The following is a 21,173-nucleotide window of genomic DNA, read 5'->3' on the forward strand; positions in this document are numbered from 1 at the left end:
AAGTAGAAGGTCACTTTACAAAGAGAGCGGTGTGGAGAGGCAGAATGAGGCGGGATAGGAAAACTAGGATCCGTGGATGCCCCAGAGGCTGCTCTAAGGGCAGTTTTGCCCCATTTCTCGTGGTCAGGTAGGTTAGTGGGGAAGGACTGATTTTAAACTGACCTGAATGGATTCTGGTGGGCATCAGGTTGCAGGTCTGGCCTGAAACAACAAGGCTTTCTCTCTGAAGTACATGTCAGATGAAAAGGGGTGCAGTGTTGTCACCATTCTCAATCATCTCTCCCTCAGCAAACAGAAACTAATGAAATGAGCCACAGATACAGACTCCATAAGAACTGAGCTTTTAGCATAGATCACTGCACTATGAACAAACAAACACAAAAACACATCTGACATAGCTCAGTCATCCAATTTAGTTGCTTGTACGAAAATCCCTAATTCATTTTATTTTTTATATTTATTTATGTATTTACTGTGCTAAACACATCACAGCTTGATTTGAAATGACTCACTGAGATGCTATTAATTGACTTGACTAAGTGTTTTTATCAAGACTAAAATAAATTAGCCTTCATACATTAGAGCCCAGCTGACAACAGTAGGTGGTAATTTATTTGATTTTGAAAAATTGTTGAAAAATGTACTTCAAATTTGATTTGGTGATGTCACTTTGACAGTAGAGTAGACATAACTATAAACAATTTATTGAAATCCTTAAATCACACATCAAGCTGATCAAGCCTTCTGATTACACACAGTATTTCCCCAAATACATTGCACTTCAAATTTGTACATGGGACTTTTTGAGTATGACCATATCTACTACAAAAATCCTTATAAAGCATCAACTATTTGCCATTCCAGGTATATTGATGATATATTCCTGGTCTTCAGGAATACTCAGGAAATCTTGTCGGAGTTTGTGCATTACATGAACTGCCGTCCTCATCGTTCACTTGCAACGGCAGTCAGACAAAGATCAATCTTCTGGATAACAGGGTGACAAACTGGCATCATTATAGAGAAAGAGTACAGCGGTCAACTCATTGCTACATGCAAACAGCTTTCATCCCCATGAACTTGAAACGAGGCCTCCCCTATACCCGGCTCTGCAGAGCGAGGAGGGTCTGCAGTAACCACCGGGACTTTGAAGAAAAAAGCCAATGACATCAAGGAACGTTTCTTGCAGTGGAAATATCCTTAAAAAAATGGTTAGATGAGGTGCTTCTCAAAGTCAAAAAGAAGGAGAGTGTACAACTCCGGACAAAAATTCTTGATTCTCTTCTCCAGATCTACAGTATACAGTATATGGACATTACTGCTTTTTTTTGCATGTGACCAATCACAGTGCCACCCAATTAGAGGATGGACTGTTTGAATGGAGTGTTATCTCCTGTCATTTTGTACACTGACTCTGATGAAGCCCTGATGGGCACGACGCCTGTTGAATAAACCAGATTTTTTTATCTGCATGAACGAGTGCAGGCCTCCTCTATTTTTCATAGCAACTAAACTTTCCCTTTTCACCCTCTAGAGAGACATTTCCAATTCCTGTCTTCATATATTTTGTCTAGGGCATGTAAACGAGGTGTGCTCGCTTCGAATAGATTTCTTATTGAACGGTTGTCATGCAAGTCAAATTCACAACCTGTAAGGCTAATACTTTAAGCTGTGAAAATGTTAAATATAAGGTTTCATGTAATGAATAGAAGTAATTTAGAGCCGGGGCTACTGGAATTGAGATAAATTAGTTGTATTTGTTTTGCATTCATCAAAGTGGGTTGTGAATGGGGAACGGCGGCAGGGATGGATTTGCCTCCCACTCATTAGGGCATATGGATGATGTGACAACGACGACTACAGGTATCCAGTACAAATAGGCTGCTTGCCAAGTTGAATGATGAGCTTGAATCAGCTCGGATGAAAGCAAAGCCATGCAAATCAAAAAGCCTCTCTATTTTTCAAGGGGAGACTGTCAGACAAAAGGGTCGACGTTGACGAAGAGGCAATTCCAGCAATATCGGAGAAGCCTGTCAAAAGTTTAGGAAGAGGGTGTAATGCAAACCTTACAGACAAAGAGTAGATACAAGATGCAAGAAGATTGACAGTGCATTTTATTCATTCATTTAATTGTTCAATAATGTTTTTTGTAAGTTATTTCTTCATTTACATTAAAGACAGTAATGTATCCGAGAGTTCTCCCTACCATTGAATAGGTGTGGTAGGTCACTCTGCCTTAAAGAGCTGCTAATCCTAAGAGAATTTCATTAATCTGGGGAGTTTAGTGTCCCATGGTGGTCTAAATGCTGCTTCAGAAGCTTTCCCACCCTGACAAGAATACAATTCTGGGGGAAACACTGAATACTTGTCATTCTTGGCACGCAAATGGTAAGATTTCACAATGAATATTGACACAACATATTGGCTTTTGGCAGCTTCTGTACAAAAATATTATCGCCTTTCAAAAACCCATATCCGTCCAACCCTAATTGACACTATGAGATACCCACAAGAAAGATAGAGAGAGATAAGAGAGAATGATTAACTTTTACATCAGGAAATAGCTAGTGTAGGAGTCCCTAGGTGTCTTAGCAGTGTAGCATTGTATGGGGAAGGGGAGTCTTGAGTTACCTTTATCAAGCCTAACTAGACAAATTCAAATGTTTGAAAGCAAGACTGGAGTTGAGGTCAACAGATTCTAAAGACATGTGGCACCTACTCTACCAACTGGGAGGTAATGGACGCCTAAAGAAGCACTTTAGCAAGCGCAATCGGCACTTAGAGACAGGAATATTCTAGGGGATGTACAGCAGGCATGTGGAGGCCTTGGTCTTGGCGCAACAAAATCTCCATTAGAGAAGAAGAAGCTGGTAGTGGAGCAAAAACATCGGCAGGGGGAAGCGGTAAGGTGGGGCAAAGCAATTTCTCAAGATATGGAGGGACAGTTGATGCACTGGGACACAAGACCTTTGGAATATGCAAGAGTCTAGGATTGGACTCACTGTTGGAGCAACCTATGATGTGCCGCCATCGCCCCGAGACCTTAACCGGTGGCTAGATGAAGACCTTACATGTCTGTGTTAAGAAACAGCAACGCTCAGACATCCTGTCAGGATGCAAAATGTTCAGTCCCCGGCAGCGGCAATCAAGAGTAAACAAACAGAAATTAATTCTTTATCTGTTAGGAGAGAAAGCCCTACGCAGCAAATTGGCTTTCTAAGGGAGCAGGTGAGGAAATAATTATGCCTGAGAAGACACAAGACAAAGGCCAGCAACTCACAGACCTGACCTAGTACTATGGTCCAATTCTCAGCAAACTGTTTACTTCATAGAGCCTCACTGCGTCATGGGAAGATGCGGCAGATGAGGTATATGGAAGGAAGAAGCTTAGATACACTGAGTTAGTAGCTGAGGCTGCACAGCAAGGCTGGGAAGCCTGTGGAAGACGGGAGCTGCGGATTTGTAGCCACATCCACTGCTAGTTTACTCAGTGAGATTCGTGGTTGGGGATTACAGCAGGTCACAAAGGCAGCTTCTGCAGAAATTGAAAAGAGCAGCCAGTGACTCTGACTGGGGAGAAAAGACACCAGTATCATCTCAAAGTATGGAAACTGATCCCATGACTGAGACAGGACAGCACTTAAAGGATAAGTTCAGTGATTTTGGGCCTATATATAATTTGTCTCTTATGTACCTGTAGTACTTGGACCCGAAACTACAGGTATGTAAAAGACAAATTATGTATAGGTCCAAAATCACAGAACTTATCCTTTAAATGTCATATGATGGCATAGCTGGGGTAGCAGACATGGGTAGTCACACATCATTTTCAACTCGGAATTGTGTTACATAATCAAGCTTAATGTTTTCTGATACAGTTTGGTCTCTGAACTGCTGAGTGGGCTATTTAGAGCTAACAGTGTCAGCCATCCCATTAGTGTCTTGCTGAGACAAACAATGAAGCTAGAAATCATCAGGTGTGAATTAGGTGTGAGCCCAAGGATGGATACACTGTGTACAGTGTAGATGAGGGGTGGATGGGTGGGTGTGGGATGCCAGAACTTACTGTTGATCCCTATGGGAAAACGGCATTCTGGGAAATGTAGGAAATCACTAAGTGGAGGTAGAGGAGGCAGGTTGAGGGAAAGTGGGTACACCAAAAAAGTGAATCACAACACTTACTCACAAAATAACTCCTGGAACACATTGAACATCACAGACGATATACAGTATAGATGATATATAACAGGGTGGATTTTTCCTTTAAGTTAAATTTTCAGCATTGCATCATAAATCTATCAACACCTGTGTGGAATGTATTTGGTGAATGTGAAGATTATGATTTAGTTAATGTGATTAATTATTAGGGCAGGTCACCAAACCCCTTATGTGAGATATGGTTTCCAAGTTTTATCCAAAAAATTCTGGGAATTTTTACTTGAGCTTTGCTCTACATTGTAATTTTAACAACTACAACATCGAATTTGGGCTCACTTAGGCTTAGTCACACTTTGCCATTATGAGCACCTCCCGTCACAGATGTTTAGTTGAAGACCCACCATCTCCAGGGCAGGGAATTATAAGGTAAACACAGGAGTGTTCTGCCTGCAAATACATTCATTTGTACAGCCAGGCTCCATGTAAATGCATTTAAATCACTCATTTTATGCAGGTGGGCGCCTTGAATAAAAATGACATCATCCACTTAGCATCCAATGCAGTTCCTGGTTCGCTAGAGGGCGCTGTGTACCTCTGCCAGCGCTTGACGTAGGACTGATGAAATGTGACGTACTAGGAAGTGTGTTGTACACAAGAACCTTATTAGTGAGCTAACGTTAGTTAACTGGCTATATCACTAGTCAGAGTTACATGTCATGGCAGTAATATTAAAAATACAATGACTTTTCAGGTAAAACGCTTCCCGTAGAAACGCCGAGCTGTGGCGGTTTAGCATCAAAGACCTAACAGGTAAGTTACTTGCAAGTCTGCGATATCATACTTTACCTAGTAATTAGCCAGCGAGCTATCCTGTCGTTACCCCTGTCCAGTACAAATTATTGACTGGTAGTTGTTGACCCAAGCAGTATTTCGTTCCTTATTTGATGTTGCAACGGTACGCTATCTGACATAAGTTGTTCCTGTATTTCACTATAGCTAAAACTGTTGGAGGTGTAGCTACACCCAACGTGCTGTCTCTGTTTGGAGAAAATGTTACACCCAAGTCATTCACAAATCTGGCAATTTAATGCTGCCTTTCTTGTCGGCAAATGTATATACTTGGTATCACATGACGAATCACTATGAATCACCAGGAGCCACTGGTAAATTCGGCATACATATGATACATCGAGCAGCACTCGTTTCAGTTATGTTGTGTTATTCCCACAGTCTTATTCCACCAAAACACACCGTGTCGGCAGGACTGAGCAGTGTGAAACAATAAACGTGAAATGTTGTTGAAATGAAGTGCTTCTTTGTATATTATCTGTATGCCGAATTTAACAGAAGACCGCAAAACTCTGTAAAAGGTCTTGTGTAATGTTCTGTGAGGTGTGTACGTTTACCAGTAAGCACTGAAACATTAAATTGCCTGATTTTTGGATGGAGTTTGGCATTTTCTCTCCATACAAGAGACAACAGCACGTATTCAGGTGAAGGTTTTCAGTTTGATAAGCCAGACGTTGTCAGTGAAAGAGTGGTTGGTTTTTGGTGGACCTAAGAAGTGTCCTGTGACATCTAAATGAAATCACTTTCACTTCCACAGGCAAGATTTATTTCCTAAAACTTACTAGTAATGTCAGTTGAAAATGGATTAGCCTTCATTGCATTCATTATGCAGTTACCAGCAGCTAGTTAGATTGGTAGCTTACCAGTGATTTTTGCAAGTTCCAGTCAATATTCTAATGTTACTCAAGAGTTGATATGTAACTTGCGCTTCTTCTGTATTTGCAATGCAGGTTGACTATCTCCTGACCCTAAGCTTGGCAACACTATCACATTTCCACGTCCTGCCAAGCCACTCCAATGTCTTCCGGCTGCCCACCCCAGTCACCTGCTGTGGCAAAGTCTGAGGTGCCAGTCGAGGGAGAATGCCCGCTGCTGGCCGCCACCTTCGCCTACTGGGACAACATCCTGGGCCCGCGGGTGCGCCACATCTGGGCGCCCAAAGGTGACCAAGCGCTGTTCCTCAGCGACGGTGAGGTCACCTTCTTGGCCAACCACACGCTTAATGGGGAGATCCTGCGCAGCGCCGAGTGCGGGGCGGTGGACGTCAAGTTCTTCGTCCTGGCGGAGAAGGGCGTCATCATCGTGTCTCTTATCTTCGACGGCGAGCTGAAGGGGGACAAGAACACGTGTGCCTTGTCCATTATCCTGCCGCAGACAGAGCTGGCCTTCTACCTGCCGCTGCACACCATCTGCGTGGAGAGGCTCAAGCACGTGATCCGCAAGGGACGCATTTGGATGCAGAAGGTACCCATGTTGCTCCAACGGGTCCTTTTGGCTTGTCACACACACACAAACTTTGTTGCACTTGTTGCATCCATTTATCATGGATCCATGCATACCATCATCATCCAAGGTGCCCGAAAACCCATTCCCGAGCCATAGATATCGGCCTGTAGTAATCCCAGTTCTTGATTGTTAAAGGGGTATTAAGTAATCTATGACCTCTATTGGTGACCAGTAGGAAATGCAACAACATTGGCAGAACATGCGTCTTCCTACACAAGTTTCTGGCCTGTAAGTGATGCAGCATAAATTCACATTTTCCCAATGGAGATGATTAAGCTTGCTAATTAGAGCAGAGATCCAAGAGAAATGTCTAGTGAAGACGCAATATATCACCATGCAAAATACTGGAATAATAATACTGCTTTGTCATTTGCTTTTTTTGGCTTGATAATGAGACTACGAGGAGTACGGGTACCAAAGTTGGTTTTGAAAGCCAGAAATCAAAGCAATCATTGAGTCACTGGTATTGATCAACAACCCTATCAACTTGCATAGATATACTATGGTCATTTTTTGCATGGGGCAGTAAAACCCTTACTTAATGCCCCTTTTTTTGGCGAAAGAGCTTGATGTGGAGTCCGATTTGAGTTTCATCAATTGAATCGCAGTCCTTTTTGAATATGTAGCCTAAGTTTCCTGCTTCCTTTCATTGCACCATGCTCAAGTCAACTGGCTTTAGTATTTACACAGCACTAGTGTTGACTGTCCTGTTTCCTTCAACTTTAGGGCTACAACATCATCTCAGTGCTGAGCTCAGAGATCGTCCCTATCATGGAGCTGCTGGCCTCTATGAAGACACACAGTGTGCCAGAGGATATAGACGTGAGCCACACACACACACACACCTCATCCCCTAATACTTCAAATGAACTGTGGTGGCAAAGAAATAGAAACCTTCAGTAGTTGCACAAAATACTGATGTTTTTGTTGGTTGGGAGTTGTGAAGCAGTTGTGAAGTTGTGAATCAGCTATGCAAAGACAGGAAATGTAATGGAAAATGATGCAGGGTAAAGAAATATCTAAGGGGGAAAATGTAAAGGGTTACCTCAACATGATATTTTAGCTATTTTTTCAACTGCTCTTCACCAGACGTGACATTGTGGGAAAATTTCAGTGGCTTGTTAGCATTGTTGGCATTCCAACAATGTCCCTAAGGGACACTCCAAGCAGCTGGCCAGCTAAAATTGCAAATGTTAAGGTATTCCTTCAATCTGTACCGCACTGTGGCGATGCTTAAATGGCCTGTGCATAGCATTTTGGAAAACGATCTTGCATACCTGATTGACATTTTGAACCAAACCTCTGTCTCAGTTACACAAAATTTCCGTTATTTGAATTATACACATGTTTGAATGGCCTCTATTTCCAATTAGATTAGCCTGGTTCTATGCCTATTTTACGACCCGATCTAATTCACCAGTGTATTGTTTGTTCCTCTCTGATATGCAAATGTCACAAAAAAGAAGCATACACAAGGTCCCCAAAAACTATCCTGCTGTTTCTCTACATTGTTACAAGATGGTGTTTTGCATCTTATTTTCATGGCAGTGGCTGCAAATGCGCCCATCAGCATTTTTGTTCCCGTTGATGAGACCAATTTTAAAAATGACTCTTGTTGTTTCGCTCCTGCTGAGTAGATAAAAGACACCGTGCTAAATGATGATGACATTGGGGACAGCTGCCACGAGGATTTCCTCCACAAGTAAGCACTTTGTTACAGGCAAATGGAGACAGATGATGTACAATGCCCATTTAACACCCATCAACCTTCCGATGATGAGTAATGGCCCTCCACTTAGCTGAGGTTTCCTCAAGAGAAGGGAAGAAAGCTAAAACTCTGTTGGCGGTAAGGAGCTGGAAAGTCCAATCCGGCAGTGAAGCTCCAGACAGCTCAGAGTTAAACAGGATTAGTTCGCTGTCTCCTGTGGAGATGATAAACAATCTGTAAGCTGGAACCTATTTACTTGAATATAAAGCATGCTGATAGCTGCAAGTTTTTGAATATGGAGAGAATGACTGATTAGCTGTCTATTAGGTGGTATATTTTAGGCATAATGCAGTATCCAGTCTCAACTTTTTGTCCTTGCTAGTTGGGCAAGTAGGCTGGAAGTTAACTTGGCCAAAACAAGCTTCACTGTCCCTAAACAAAAAACCTAATTAAGCCTCTATTAATTCCTTCAAAGTTCCCTTTAATGTTTCCTTCTACTCAGGAGATTTAATCTTTTCTGTGACCCATTGAATACGTTTCATAACAAAGTCCATGGCCCAGTGAAGTGGATAATTTGCTTTCTTAAGAATACGGTCAAAAGGCTGTCAGAAGGCACGGTAAATTTAATTTCCCACTCATAATTTTTCAGCTAAATGCAAGCAAAATGCTTTCTTATCGAGGCAGGGATTACTGGGCCAATGTAACTTTCCACTGGCCCAGAGCCAGTTACCCATCTTTAATTGTTCCCCTCTGTAAAGCCTCATGAATGTTTTTAGGACACAGTTCCTCTCGCTCAATCATTATTCCTAAAAGCTGTCATTAATAATTACAGTAACACCAGCTAAGCTAATTGGCTCCAATTTGCATGTTTTTGTGTTTCAGGGCCATCAGCTCTCATCTCCAGACTTGCGGCTGTTCGATGGTGGTTGGAAGCAACCCAGACAAAGTAAACAAGGTATCTACTGGTTGCACACGCAGACACACTTGTAGTGCATCCGCATGATTTAACATATTTTTGAAGTGTGTTACACGCTGTGATTTTTAATGAGCCACACGCCACTTTCATGCACGAATTTCCCAATATCCGGTTCTGCTTGTAATAATAGACACAGAGAATAATAGACAGCATCACTTTTACAGTTCAGTTACAGTTTTACTGTGTGACTGATGCACCCAATTCCAAAAGACAAAGTTCCATGAGAAAGCATATGAGCCTGTTGGTTGCTTAAGTTGGGCAGAAAATAGAAACTGGGCAGACATGTTAATATCTAGATCTAAAATATCTAGATATTGCATGTCATACATTGGGTGTTTTAGAGGCCAACCAAACAATTACAAACATTATATACAGTGAATATCAGAAGCCTATGCACTCTTTCAAATTGAGTTTTTATTGCCTTGAGGCCTGAATTGAGCACCCATTAAATCAGACTTTGTCACTTTCATTTGGATTTGGAAATCAAGGTAAAAACAAAAGGTTGCTCATTTCTCGCCATGTATTAAAAATGGACAACTAAAACGCTGTGGCTGCAGAAGTGTGCACACCCCTTATAATTGGGGGTTGTAAATGGGTCAATTTATCTAACTAATTGCTAATTCCTAACTAATTCCAAAGCATGCACAAAGCGAATTTGCCATGACCTAAAATCAATTGAATTGATTCTAATTAGATCAAGTAAGACCAGGATTTCACTGAAGGTTTCTCTAGTGTAGGGAGTTGGACTGTGTCCATAGCGATATACAAATGTGACTGTGTTTGTTGCAGATCGTGCGGACACTCTGCCTCTTCCTCACCCCTGCTGAGAGGAAGTGCTCTCGCCTCTGCAAGGCTGACTCTTCCTTCAAATATGACACAGGCCTGTTTGTTCAGGGTCTGCTCAAGGTAGCAGTGACTTCCCTCTCATTATATATTTCTGTGTGAATAATGGGGTTGCTTATTGTTTTGTTTTGCTTCTGTTTGTTTGATGTTGCCCGCTTTGTAGTTCTGCCCTTATTTCTTTCTGACCTGAGATGATTTCAGTAAAATATTTTTCATCCTAACATTACATAAGGATAAATCAGTTTCATATCAGTGTTAATGCAAGTGCTGTCTTAACAATAGCCACCGGATGCCATACTTACATAAATACATTGTTGCAATGTGAGACTCAACATGTTGACCATATGTAAATGTGTTTAGAATGAATCCAAATGAATTTTTTCAAACTGCCGGCACCTTATTTTTATTTTTTTACATTGAAGTCAATGGAGAACAGCTGTCCCTGACTTCTAAAGTTGAGGAAAGTTTTTAGAGGAGCGGCCGACACTTTACATCAACAACCAAAATGTAAATGTGGACAGCAGTGGTAGAATAGTTAGTAATAGATAGTAGCTGTTATTCTGATCATAAAGAGTCAGTATGGAGCATAATGGCTGTGTTGTGGGAGTTTCTAAGTGTTTGACCATTGTACATCATAAGTACTGTTTGCTCAGTGGCGGCTACTGCAGCTAGTCGTCATGGAAACAAAGTGTGTATTGCACAACTCGCCATTTTAATCAGCACAGAATGCGTCTCACAGCGCCTTTTCTACAAACCAATCAGAATAGTGCGAACACGCCTTTACTCAACGCTTCAGTAAACGTGAGGTTTTTGTTCTCTCATCCCCAGGACTCCATGGGCAGCTTCGTGTTGCCCTTCCGCCAGGTGCTCTACTCGCCCTACCCGACCACGCACATCGACGTCGACATCAACACGGTCAAGCAGATGCCGCCGTGCCACGAGCACACGTACAACCAGCGCCGCTACATGCGCTCGGAGCTGAGCGCGCTGTGGCGGGCCGACAGCGAGGAGGACATCGCCCCCGACACGGTCATCCACACCGACGAAACCTTCACCCCGGACCTGTAAGCCATTGTCTTTTTGTATTGCTGTGTTATATTTTAGTTTTCCAATGAGTGGGCTTTGTTAGCTATCATATCTAAATGAAAGTGGAAAAAGTCTGATTTAACAATGTCTTTCCTCTCAGGAATATATTTCAAGATGTCACGCACAAAGACATGTTGGTGAAGTCCTTCATAGATGAGGTAAGAATACTACTGTGCTGTACTACTGTACTGTGACCCAAATAAGACCTTGTCCCTAGTGTTGTAACCCAGTGCATAAAATACCAAGCTATTATTCATTCTTGAGATAAATCAACTAAGAAGTCTAGGAGGTCCGAGTCATATTATTCTTCGGCTCAAGGTAATATGATGGCAGTTGAGGAAGAGAAAATCGTAGCCCTTTCATTCCCCATTTGAAATAGTTTTCTATTTAACATTAGTAACAGTGCTAGTAAAGAATATAGGTGAAAATAATTGAGAGAATAGGGGAATGTTCGCTTTTAACAGCTATAGTGACTTCTGTGTTCATCTGCTGAAATGGAAGCTGACCAAAAACGTATTTCCCTCCACACCAAGTGTAGGAGGTTCTTACTGGAGTTACAAGGTTTTCCCATGACAACAGTAATACGTTTCTTCCTCAAGGTTAGCAGGAAGGAGGGAGGTGGATTACGGCAAGCTATTCCAGCTGAGCCGTAGCCTCGACTAGTAATTGACGTCCTGTGTCGTACCCAGGTGTTCATGCTGAAGCCGGGCCTGTCCCTGCGGAGCACCTATCTGGCCCAGTTCCTGCTGCTGCTCCACAGGAAGGCCCTCACGCTGCTCAAGTACATCGAGGACGAAACGTAAGAGCTGTCAATAATAATACTCGGAAAGAAGAGTTGACCCAAATAGCAAAAAGGTTTTCTGTGTCGCAGCAACCCCATTCCGCTCACAAGCACGGCACAATAGAGAGAGTCCACGTCACAGTGCTTGGGAAAACGACTCGTAATACCAGGGTTGGGGTCAGTTCACTTTCAATTCAGTCCGTTCAAAACATAACCTGGACCTACAGGTAACAGCCAAAATAAAGGAAACACTAAATGAGGGATACAAAGTCTATTGAAAGCAGGTTCTTCCACATGGGTGTGGCTATTTAAGGCTATTTTAAGCTATTTAAAGCTACAATATGAAACTCTTTCGTTTTTTTATACATATTTTAGCTTCCATGGATTGAAGAAGAGATCTCAGTGACTTAGAGAGGTAAAACTTTGTGAAGAGGTAAATGATGGCATGTTGGGTAGGAACTTAAGTGAATAAGAGTTCATCATGTTTATCATGTTTCTCAAGCAACTGTGGATAAGGTGATGCTCGCATGGAAGTGTTGAGGGGAAACACATCACCATCTATGACAGAAGCCCATACTCAACCGTGATGTCTGTGCATTGGATTGAGATGCAAGGCAATACAGACAAGCAACTCTGATTCAGTTGACTGCAAATGCAAATGTAAGGTGTAAGCAGGCACTTTTATCAAGAACTGTCAAGAACTTCACAGAGAGGGATACTTTGGTCGGGTTACAGTGCAGAAACTGCTTGTTATGCCAAAAACAAATGCACTTTTTGCAAGGGAACTAGTGCACAGAACACAGGCAGTGGTCTACTGAGCAGTGGAAAGTCACATAATCAGACATCAGATGAGTCATCATTCATCCTGTTCTCAACAAGTGGACTTGTGTGGCATACACCAAAATAAATCTACAGATCTGAGTGCTAGTTTCCTGAAGGTGAAGGGTTGTGGTTATGGTGGTGGCTGAATTTTGCTGGTGTACTAGGTCCACCAGACTGCTAAGAGCAGGGGATCTCAATCATGTGCCATTGTGACCCAAAAGTCTGCAGGTTTTCATTCCAACCAAACACTACAGCAGCTGGTTTCACTGATAAGTTCTCCCTCATTGGTTGAAGGTTTGTTTGGTTGAAATGAAAACCTGCACAGTCTTGGGTCACAATGGCACATGGTTGAGATCCCCCGCTTTAGAGGGCAAGGTAAATGGCAATAAATAGAAAGGCATTCTGTGATGAGTGATTACATTCATCCAGTGATGAGGCATTCCTGTCCTAATTAGAGTGTAAGCTCCATTACATTAAGTACAACAGGCACTCAAGGAATTTTACCTGGTTAATTGGCGCTGACACGTTCGAAGACATCTATGCGATATAGGATTGGCACAGTAGGTGCAGGAAAAAATGTGCGATGGGTTGAATGGGCACTGATGCACCAGAACCGTCTTCCAGAGGGTCGGATGTCAAACGGATGGTTGCCCGGACAGCAGGCTGTCGAATCATGGGCATCATTCCAGGATGACTATGCCCCCATCCACCAGGCGTGTGTGTTTACTGAATGGTTTGATGAGCAAGAAAATGATAGAAACCACATGCCATGACCTTCCCAGTCAGCACAGCTCAACTTCTGAGAGGTTCTGGAGCGGCGCCAGAGACAGAGTTTTCTCTCACCATCAGCAAAACACCAAGTGAGGGATTTGCTTTTGTCAGACTTACTTGACTCAGTGTCTTGCTCAAGGACACTTCAGCAGGGTGGATGCTTGCTGACACAGGGGCTTGAACCTGCGACTTCCAGTTGAAGGATGTCTCCCTACTAACTACAGCACCTGCCACGCTGCTGCCTAAATACGCTTATCAAAAGTGCTGCTTCCTTCCTTGTGGTTCCGGACACTGAAGCTACGTTATTAACACTTTTTTGCATTGGTGTTTCTGTCATTTTGACAGATACACAAACCAATCCTGTAGGTTTCTGCTTCAGCATCCACAAAATCACAACCTTCCTCACTAGGGAGTTTTCTCAGCTCCTTGTTTAAGATGTAGACATAATTCTGGCTCTAGTCATGCTCTAGTCCCATCTGGGCTACTGTAACTCCCTCCTGGCTGGGCTCCAGAAGTACTCACTTAGCCCTTCCAATTCATCCAAAACACCTCAACCCACCTTGTCTTCAGCCTCCCCCAATTCCCCCATGTCCCCCCCCCCCCCCCCCCCCGCCCCCCGTGGCGACCTGGTCATCGCTCCATCTGGCCTTAACTCTTCTCCTGGGCTCCCCAATAGTGGAATGACCTTCCCACTCCATGTAGGAGAGCAGTCTTTCCCTGTCTTCTGACAAAAACTGGAAAGTTTAGCAAACGCCTCACGTCCGCCTCACCTCTACATCCCTCCTTTACTTGTACCTGATCTTGCATTTCTCTTGTATACAAAATACCCTCTTAATTCGTGGTACTTCTCTATTGTGCATGAATATTTAGGGACCCAGGAATATTTATTACATCTACTGTCTGGTTGCTATGACCCTTGCCCTTGCACTGCTTGCTTCTTGTTTCTTGTAATGTTGGTGAATCTGCAATGTTAGCGTATTCTACTGCTGCACTCTTATCCGGACTTATAAGTAGAATAAAAGTTAAATTCCTTAAATGTAAATGTTAGCAGTCACTATCAATGATTTGTTTATAGCCTGGCTCTACGACTTTTTATAGACAAAGGTTTTCTATTTTAAAATTGTGAAGACGTTTTGATTGATTGCATTGAAAGTGAATTACTCCAACACTGCATAATTAATAAATGAAGCATGTAGGGCATTAGCAGAACATCATACTAAAGACATAACAAGTAAACTGCAGAACATCAGAATGAAGAAAATGACAAAGTACGCACGACAACAGATCAAAATTCTGGCTACCCTGACACCTTAGGTTTAGCTTGCTAGGTTAAACTTGGGCCTCAGTGAAAATTGAGGCTATAATATGCAATAATATACTTATGCATGTGAAATGTACTTATACAAGTGATACTTTGTTACTAAACAAATTACCAGATATGTAACTGTTATCACAATGTTAGTTTTTTTTTTCCCTAATGCTTGAAATACAGTAGCAAAGTAGTTGATTCGAATTCCATTTGCTTCCTCATACATAGTAAATGCTTGAACATATCTCACTCCAAAGACTACACGGACTACACAAGCGAAAAGCATGTGCGGAGGCATAAAAACACTCATGTTTATGGTCTTGCTAACAGCCTGGGGTCTAAGGCCATCCTATTCTACAGGCGCCTCGACAACACTGTCGATGTCCACCAGCAGCATACATAATTCATCGTAGCGCGGCATTGCTGAGCGCAGCTGAGACCCAACTAGCTGTTCATGCAAATCCTCTGAAACCAGAGTGCTGTAGGTTAACAGTCGCAATATCTTCCCCCTTGCAGGCAAAAGGGGAAGAAGCCGTTTCGATCCTTGCGCAATCTAAAGACGGACCTGGACCTGACGGTGGAAGGAGACCTGAACATTGTGATGGCCTTCGCTGAAAAGCTGAGGGCGGGACTGCACTCGTTTGTGTTCGGGAAGCCGTTCTACACAAGCGTACAGGAGCGAGATGTGCTCATGAGCTTTTGACTCTGTTCTTCACCAGGATCGTTGGACAAAAGCAAAATCTGTATTTTTGTGGTTTTATTGTTACTGTGAAAACAACAGCAGTGTTTTATTTTTTTTTTGCATTCTTACCTGCACCACATGAGAACAGGATTTATTTGAGCCACACTGACAACTTCATAGCTTGAAGTTATGCATGCACATGTGAAAACTTGATACAAGACTGTCCTCAGTCTGAATTTTTGTATGGGATCTGCTTTGCTGAAAAGCTCATTTTGCTTTCCTGTAGTGTCTTGACTAAGATGAGGCACGACTTCAGAGACTGAATATACTGCAGTTACAGACCCATTAGATATTAATGTTTTGATATCTTGCTTTGATCAATCGTAAGTTCTGAGTTTTTAGAAGACTTTTAAATTATTCTTTGAGGGATGAAGTATTAATGTATTCCATGCCTTCTGTTAATAGAGGGTTTGTATTAATTCATGGTCTTGAAATTGGCTGAGGTCCTCTACAGGGCATTTGCAATTTATTTTACAGTTATATTTAGTAAAACATGAGTCATTAGTGTCTTCAGTGCCTGTGTTTTACTACAACCTTGGTTGGCCTTTGAACCTTTGCCCTTTGGAATGCCATTTTGTAAAATTCAATTTATGCATGTTTGTACTGCATGTGAATGGTGAAGATGAAGTAGCATTAGCAAAAGGTTGTGATTAATCATAAAATGTGATATCTTAAAACAAGTAATTTAAATCTGTTATCACTCAATGCCTCTTGACACAAAGGTTCTGTTTGTAACAGAGAGTGGCTGCCATTATTAAATGTATTTTTTCAATATGTGTGTGAAATGGATTTACACAGCATCTTTCCAAAGGAACAGCTGGTAGTGTAAACCAGCTTTATACAAAGGCAAACTTAAATTTGCTGTTGTCTTAACTCAAGTGGTTTTGTTTATGTGCTTTGAGCATGGCTTCCAAAAAGGCAAATACCTTTAATGTTGAGTTGTTTGTTGTTGTTTGTGCCACATTTACCATAAGTGATATATATTTCAAAAACCTGAAACATTTCTTTTTCACTTGGATTATACCACATTATTCATCGGAGGTGTATCACTTGACAAACATATCCCTCCTTTCTAGGTTTACCCACTCAGGCTTCCTTTCTTCCCCTCTAAGCTTGTTCCACAGGTGGACTTTTTTTATTGTACATCAACATGCCCGCATGGGGCGAAGAATAGTGAAATAATGAAATAAAAACTGTAATAACAAACTTTATTTATATAACATCTTTCAGTTACAGTGTGTTTTACAAACAATAAAAATGCCAGACATGAATCAAAACTGTTTGCATAAGAATGGAACAAGAATAAAATGGGTAGAAACAAATGATATAAAAGTCTGTCTGTAAAATGTATAGTGAGAGGTAATTTGAAGAGGCCATTTGTTTTGTGAGCCTAAGCTCTGAGATGTAAGCAGGACTGAGCTGTGCCTTAAAAGTAAAATCGGTAAAATCACAAAAACAATTCTAAAACTAATAGGCAACCAGTGTGGAGATGTTATCTGATCCCATCTCTAACTGATGAGATAAAGTTAAGGCATGAATAACTTTCTCAAGGCCAAACATAAACAAGACCTTATTTTAATAATATTTTTGAACTTGAGGAACCAAGAGTAAACAGCCGCTTTCACTTGCCTTCTTTGAATGGAAATCTTACTCAAACATCACTCCCAGATTTCTATAGGCTTAATTTGCTTAATTCAATATCTTAATTTTGCTTAATTTGCTTAATTCAATATCTTAATTTTGGCTGACAGACTACCATGATCGTGCTGGACAAGGTTATGATTTTTTATGATTATTATTAAATTAAATGTTGTCATAAACTGTATTAAAAATGAAAAAAAGACTGAAAAAACAAACTACAACTATCTTGTCTATTTGTAAAACTAACTAAAATAAATACAAAAATATACCTGAAATGCTTTTAGCTGTCATCGTTTATGTGCAGGGTAAAAAATTATGAATTTTGGGCAGAGAATTTTGAATTGATCCCAACTTTAAATTAGTTGAGGATGTGATGAAAAAATTACTATAAATAAATTAGAAAAATAATTTATTTCTTGTTTGTATTACAAATACCTGTACAAACATATACAAAACACTGGTTCTGAATGTCTGTCCTGTTCTCAGAATAAACTGAAATTAAACTAAAAAATGAAAACTATATAAAAAACGAACAAAAAATCCAAAACTATAATAACCCTGGTGCTGGATCAGGTTAACGAAGTTGAGTGAGCCAAATAAATATAAGATTTAGAGGGGTTTTGAGACATTAAGCACTTAATGTCTGTAAGGAATTTCTTAAGCCAGGTTTAACTGCTGGAAATGGCAGTTTTAATGAGCACATACAGCTGAGTGCTACCTGCATTACAGTGGAAACAGATGTCTTGTTTCAGAATGTTGTGACCAAGCAGAGGCATATACAGTATATAATGAAAACAGTACCGGGCCTAAAATCGACCCCAGGGGTACACCACACTTCAGATTTACTGGAAAAAATGATATATTCCTTACATCTATCAGCAAAGTACTGTTTGGGAAGAATAACTGTGACACTGAAAAACTTTTCAAGACGTCCAAGCACAATAACATTGTCTATGGTGTCAGACAGTACTGAGATTTAAAATGACATAATAAAATAGCGCATTCGGCAGTGGGGAGGAGATCATTAGCAGCTCTAATTAAGGCAGCTGTGCATACTGTGGGGTGCTCAAAAACCTGACTGATTTTTTTTTTTTTCCAAAGATGTGGTTATTTATAAATTATATCATCCAAGAGGAAACCGTTTTCTCTAAACCTTTGGATAAAAAAAAACAAAGGCAGTTTGAAGATATGTCTATAATTGCCTCTAGCAAGAAGATCCCAATTAGGTGTCCTCTAGAGGGCCTTGAACCGCCGCCTGTTTTAAAACAAGCGGGAAGTGAACCAGAAGCCAAGGAACTGTTAATTACTAATAGAATATCTGGAGCAACTGTTCCATGGAGGTCCTTTAGGGATTCAGTTGGCATAACATTCAGAGGACAGGAAAAAGGAATTCATTTGAGATGTAGGTTCCTTTAAAGCGGCAACAGAAATAGGTTTTAAAACAGCTTGGTCTTGGGGGGAGGGGGGTCTTGATTGGCAGGGAAAATGTGGAGCTTGATGTTGGTGCACCTTTTTAGTAAAACGACTCACAAACTCCTCGTAGCTCTCTGGGGAAGCTTTGTATTTGTGACTGGAGGAGGGGCTGACAACAACCTATTACATTAAACAAGACCCTAGAGTTATGGCAGATTTTGCATCCTTAACTCCTTTCTGGTACTTTGTTATTAGATCTTTTTGAGTGTATTAGGAGATTTGTAATTTATTGGCCTTCTATTAGGTTATGCTGCATTCTTTCCTTATGGCCTGGAGGGGTATTCTCATTAAGCTAAGGAATAGCTATGCAATTACTTTTAAAATCATGACCACCTCCTGACCAGCTCCTCAGTGTGTTAGTAAATAAGTTGAGACATCTCAGTGGTACTACTGTTAGTAGCAGCTATGAGAGCCGAGCAGAGGTAAAGATGTTAGGAAAAGCAGGTCAAGGGAGTGTTCCTTTGAATTTGTGGCCCTTTTAACAGACTGAACAAGTTTATATCAACAATTACGATTGAAAATATCCAAAGTTATAGTATGAGATGGGTGACAAACATGGATATTGAAATCCCAAAGTATACAGTAAGTATTCCCACTCTTCAATGAACTCACCACTCAACTTTGGGGGTTTATACACCAAGGCAAAATCTAAAGGGACATTGCCATTGATTAGGAAACTGCACTCAACTATGACAATGCCAGGAGAAACGAGAGAACATTTGTATTCATTCTTGTGCTACCATGCCAAGCAAGTAACCTGGGTTGATGGAAATGAGAGAGAACCATAGAAAAGCATTCTTTGACGTAATGCAATCTTGTTTCGACAGGAACCTTAAATTCACATTTAAATGTTTAAGGCAGCAAGTATGAAGAACAGGCTGAATGTAGAGTGTTGTTTTTGTTACCAGCCTACATATTGCACTCGCTGTTTCAGCATGATGGCAGGAAATGATTGTATCAATAGACTTCCCTTTGCTGTATTAGTAGGAGCAATTGCAGTGGACAGTGAATGATATTTTCCAGCCATACTAACTATTTATGTTTTGACTCCAGCCCCTATCGTGTCTGAAAGTACCTGTATATCTCTACAACTGGCCAAATACTTAATTTTCCACACCAATTATATTTTCAAATCTGTGGCAAAGTTTTATGTTTTGTAAAACACACAAATTTCAGTGGCAACCTTCAGCGCCTGAATCCTGGACTGGGTTGAAAACAAATCCTGGCATTCATTGTTAGTTAAAGTAGGAAGTGAGATTGATCACTCTTCAAGATTGCTTCTAATGTGAGTGAGCCAACCAAATAGACCCTTTTAATCTGCTAAGCTTTCATGTTCTTGGATGGTTGACAATTCACTTAGATTGAAGCTGTGGGAGTGGTCAGCTCTCCCCAGCTGAGGTGTAGCCAGAACCCACTATTCAATAATATATCATGTTGATAATATATACTTGGCTGCCAGACAGGACGTTTTGTGTAATTATTTGCACCTTGTACCTATTCTATGCAGTTGGACTATTTGTTGACAAATGTTATGAGAAACACAACTAATTATTCTGCTATATTCAATTTAGAAGTGATATGATAAACAGAACTGTACCAATACATAATCAAAACAACAATGTACAGCCCCCTCCACAATAAAAACATTCATGTTCATAGGTAGAAAAAACTGTCCATCATATGCGTGTGTTACCTTGCTCATGCTTTCTTCTAATTGGTCGATCTGTGGTTACCGTCTTCATACTTCCCTCTAATTGGTCAGTCTGTGACTTACCATTTTTTCCTATTGGTCGATTTTGTGAGTACCGCTGTCAGAGCAGGAAGAGATGTCAACAGGCCGTCTGCCATGTAAATATTCAACTGAGGATGCAGCTATTAGCTAGCGTTATCCCCATGTCTGAAACAACAAAAGGATAGCAACTCCTGGATAATTGGAGCAAAAATGAAACCATATGCTGCTTCAAGTGCATCAAGGTATTTCCCAATCACTGCTAAGTGTCTTGTTTTTCCAGTCTGAGGGAAGGAGAAGTTATAGGGTGCGGCCTGCTGTCATATTAGCTTGCTAGCTAACGTTACTGCTAGCTTTATGATACATGGCTTAATAACTGCATTATCCACTAGCTAAAACGTCATTAGCGAGGGAGCCGGGTCGTTATTAGGAGCTATGCTAGACGAGGCAGTTGCCAGTTCTAATGTCAATGTCCAGAAAATGCTACAAGTTTGATACAGTATTGCTAGTACTGTGTGTTGTCAGGAACTACTGAAGATAATACTAGGGATATTACTCAAGAGCTCGGATTAGCCATGTTTCGTTCCCCTTTAGTTAAATGGCTAGTAAAATTTAACTCGACTGAAGTGTCTTGATGGTTAAATCCCGTATTCTTGATTACAGGCAAAGTCAAGTACATTGTTATTAGCAATCTGAAGATGACCATCTTGGACACTAGCTAGCAAACTTTCAAGCTAGGAAACTGCTAGGCTAACTATAACTAGCTTTAACTAGACAAT

At 41.0% G+C, this 21,173-nt stretch overlaps 2 protein-coding genes across 14 annotated transcripts in view; both read left to right on the forward strand.

Annotated features, from left to right (window-relative positions):
• The first annotated feature begins 4,814 nt into the window (after positions 1–4,814).
• Positions 4,815–17,225, forward strand: c9orf72 (C9orf72-SMCR8 complex subunit). Of its 2 annotated transcripts, none has more exons than XM_071903059.2 (10): positions 4,815–4,968; positions 5,958–6,471; positions 7,240–7,335; positions 8,151–8,215; positions 9,104–9,176; positions 9,987–10,103; positions 10,869–11,104; positions 11,227–11,284; positions 11,816–11,925; positions 15,326–17,225. In XM_071903059.2, exons 2-10 carry the CDS (start codon positions 6,025–6,027, stop codon positions 15,510–15,512), a joined length of 1,389 nt encoding a protein of 462 aa, XP_071759160.1. In that variant the 5' UTR covers positions 4,815–4,968; positions 5,958–6,024; the 3' UTR covers positions 15,513–17,225. The 2 variants fall into 2 exon arrangements, with proteins under 2 accessions (XP_071759160.1, XP_071759161.1); XM_071903060.2 differs by having other exon boundaries at positions 9,104–9,167.
• Positions 17,226–20,513: 3,288 nt separating this feature from the next.
• The window catches only part of kiaa1109 (KIAA1109 ortholog), a 78,127-nt gene continuing 77,467 nt past the window's right edge, over positions 20,514–21,173 (forward strand). For all 12 annotated transcript variants that reach the window (XM_078289552.1, XM_078289554.1, XM_078289557.1 and 9 more), the window contains exon 1: positions 20,514–20,639. The gene's annotated coding sequence lies outside the window, so the exon portion shown is untranslated. The remainder of the gene's footprint in view (positions 20,640–21,173) is intronic.

Source organism: Centroberyx gerrardi, chromosome 17 (assembly GCF_048128805.1).
Source record: "Centroberyx gerrardi isolate f3 chromosome 17, fCenGer3.hap1.cur.20231027, whole genome shotgun sequence".
NCBI lineage: Eukaryota > Metazoa > Chordata > Actinopteri > Beryciformes > Berycidae > Centroberyx > Centroberyx gerrardi.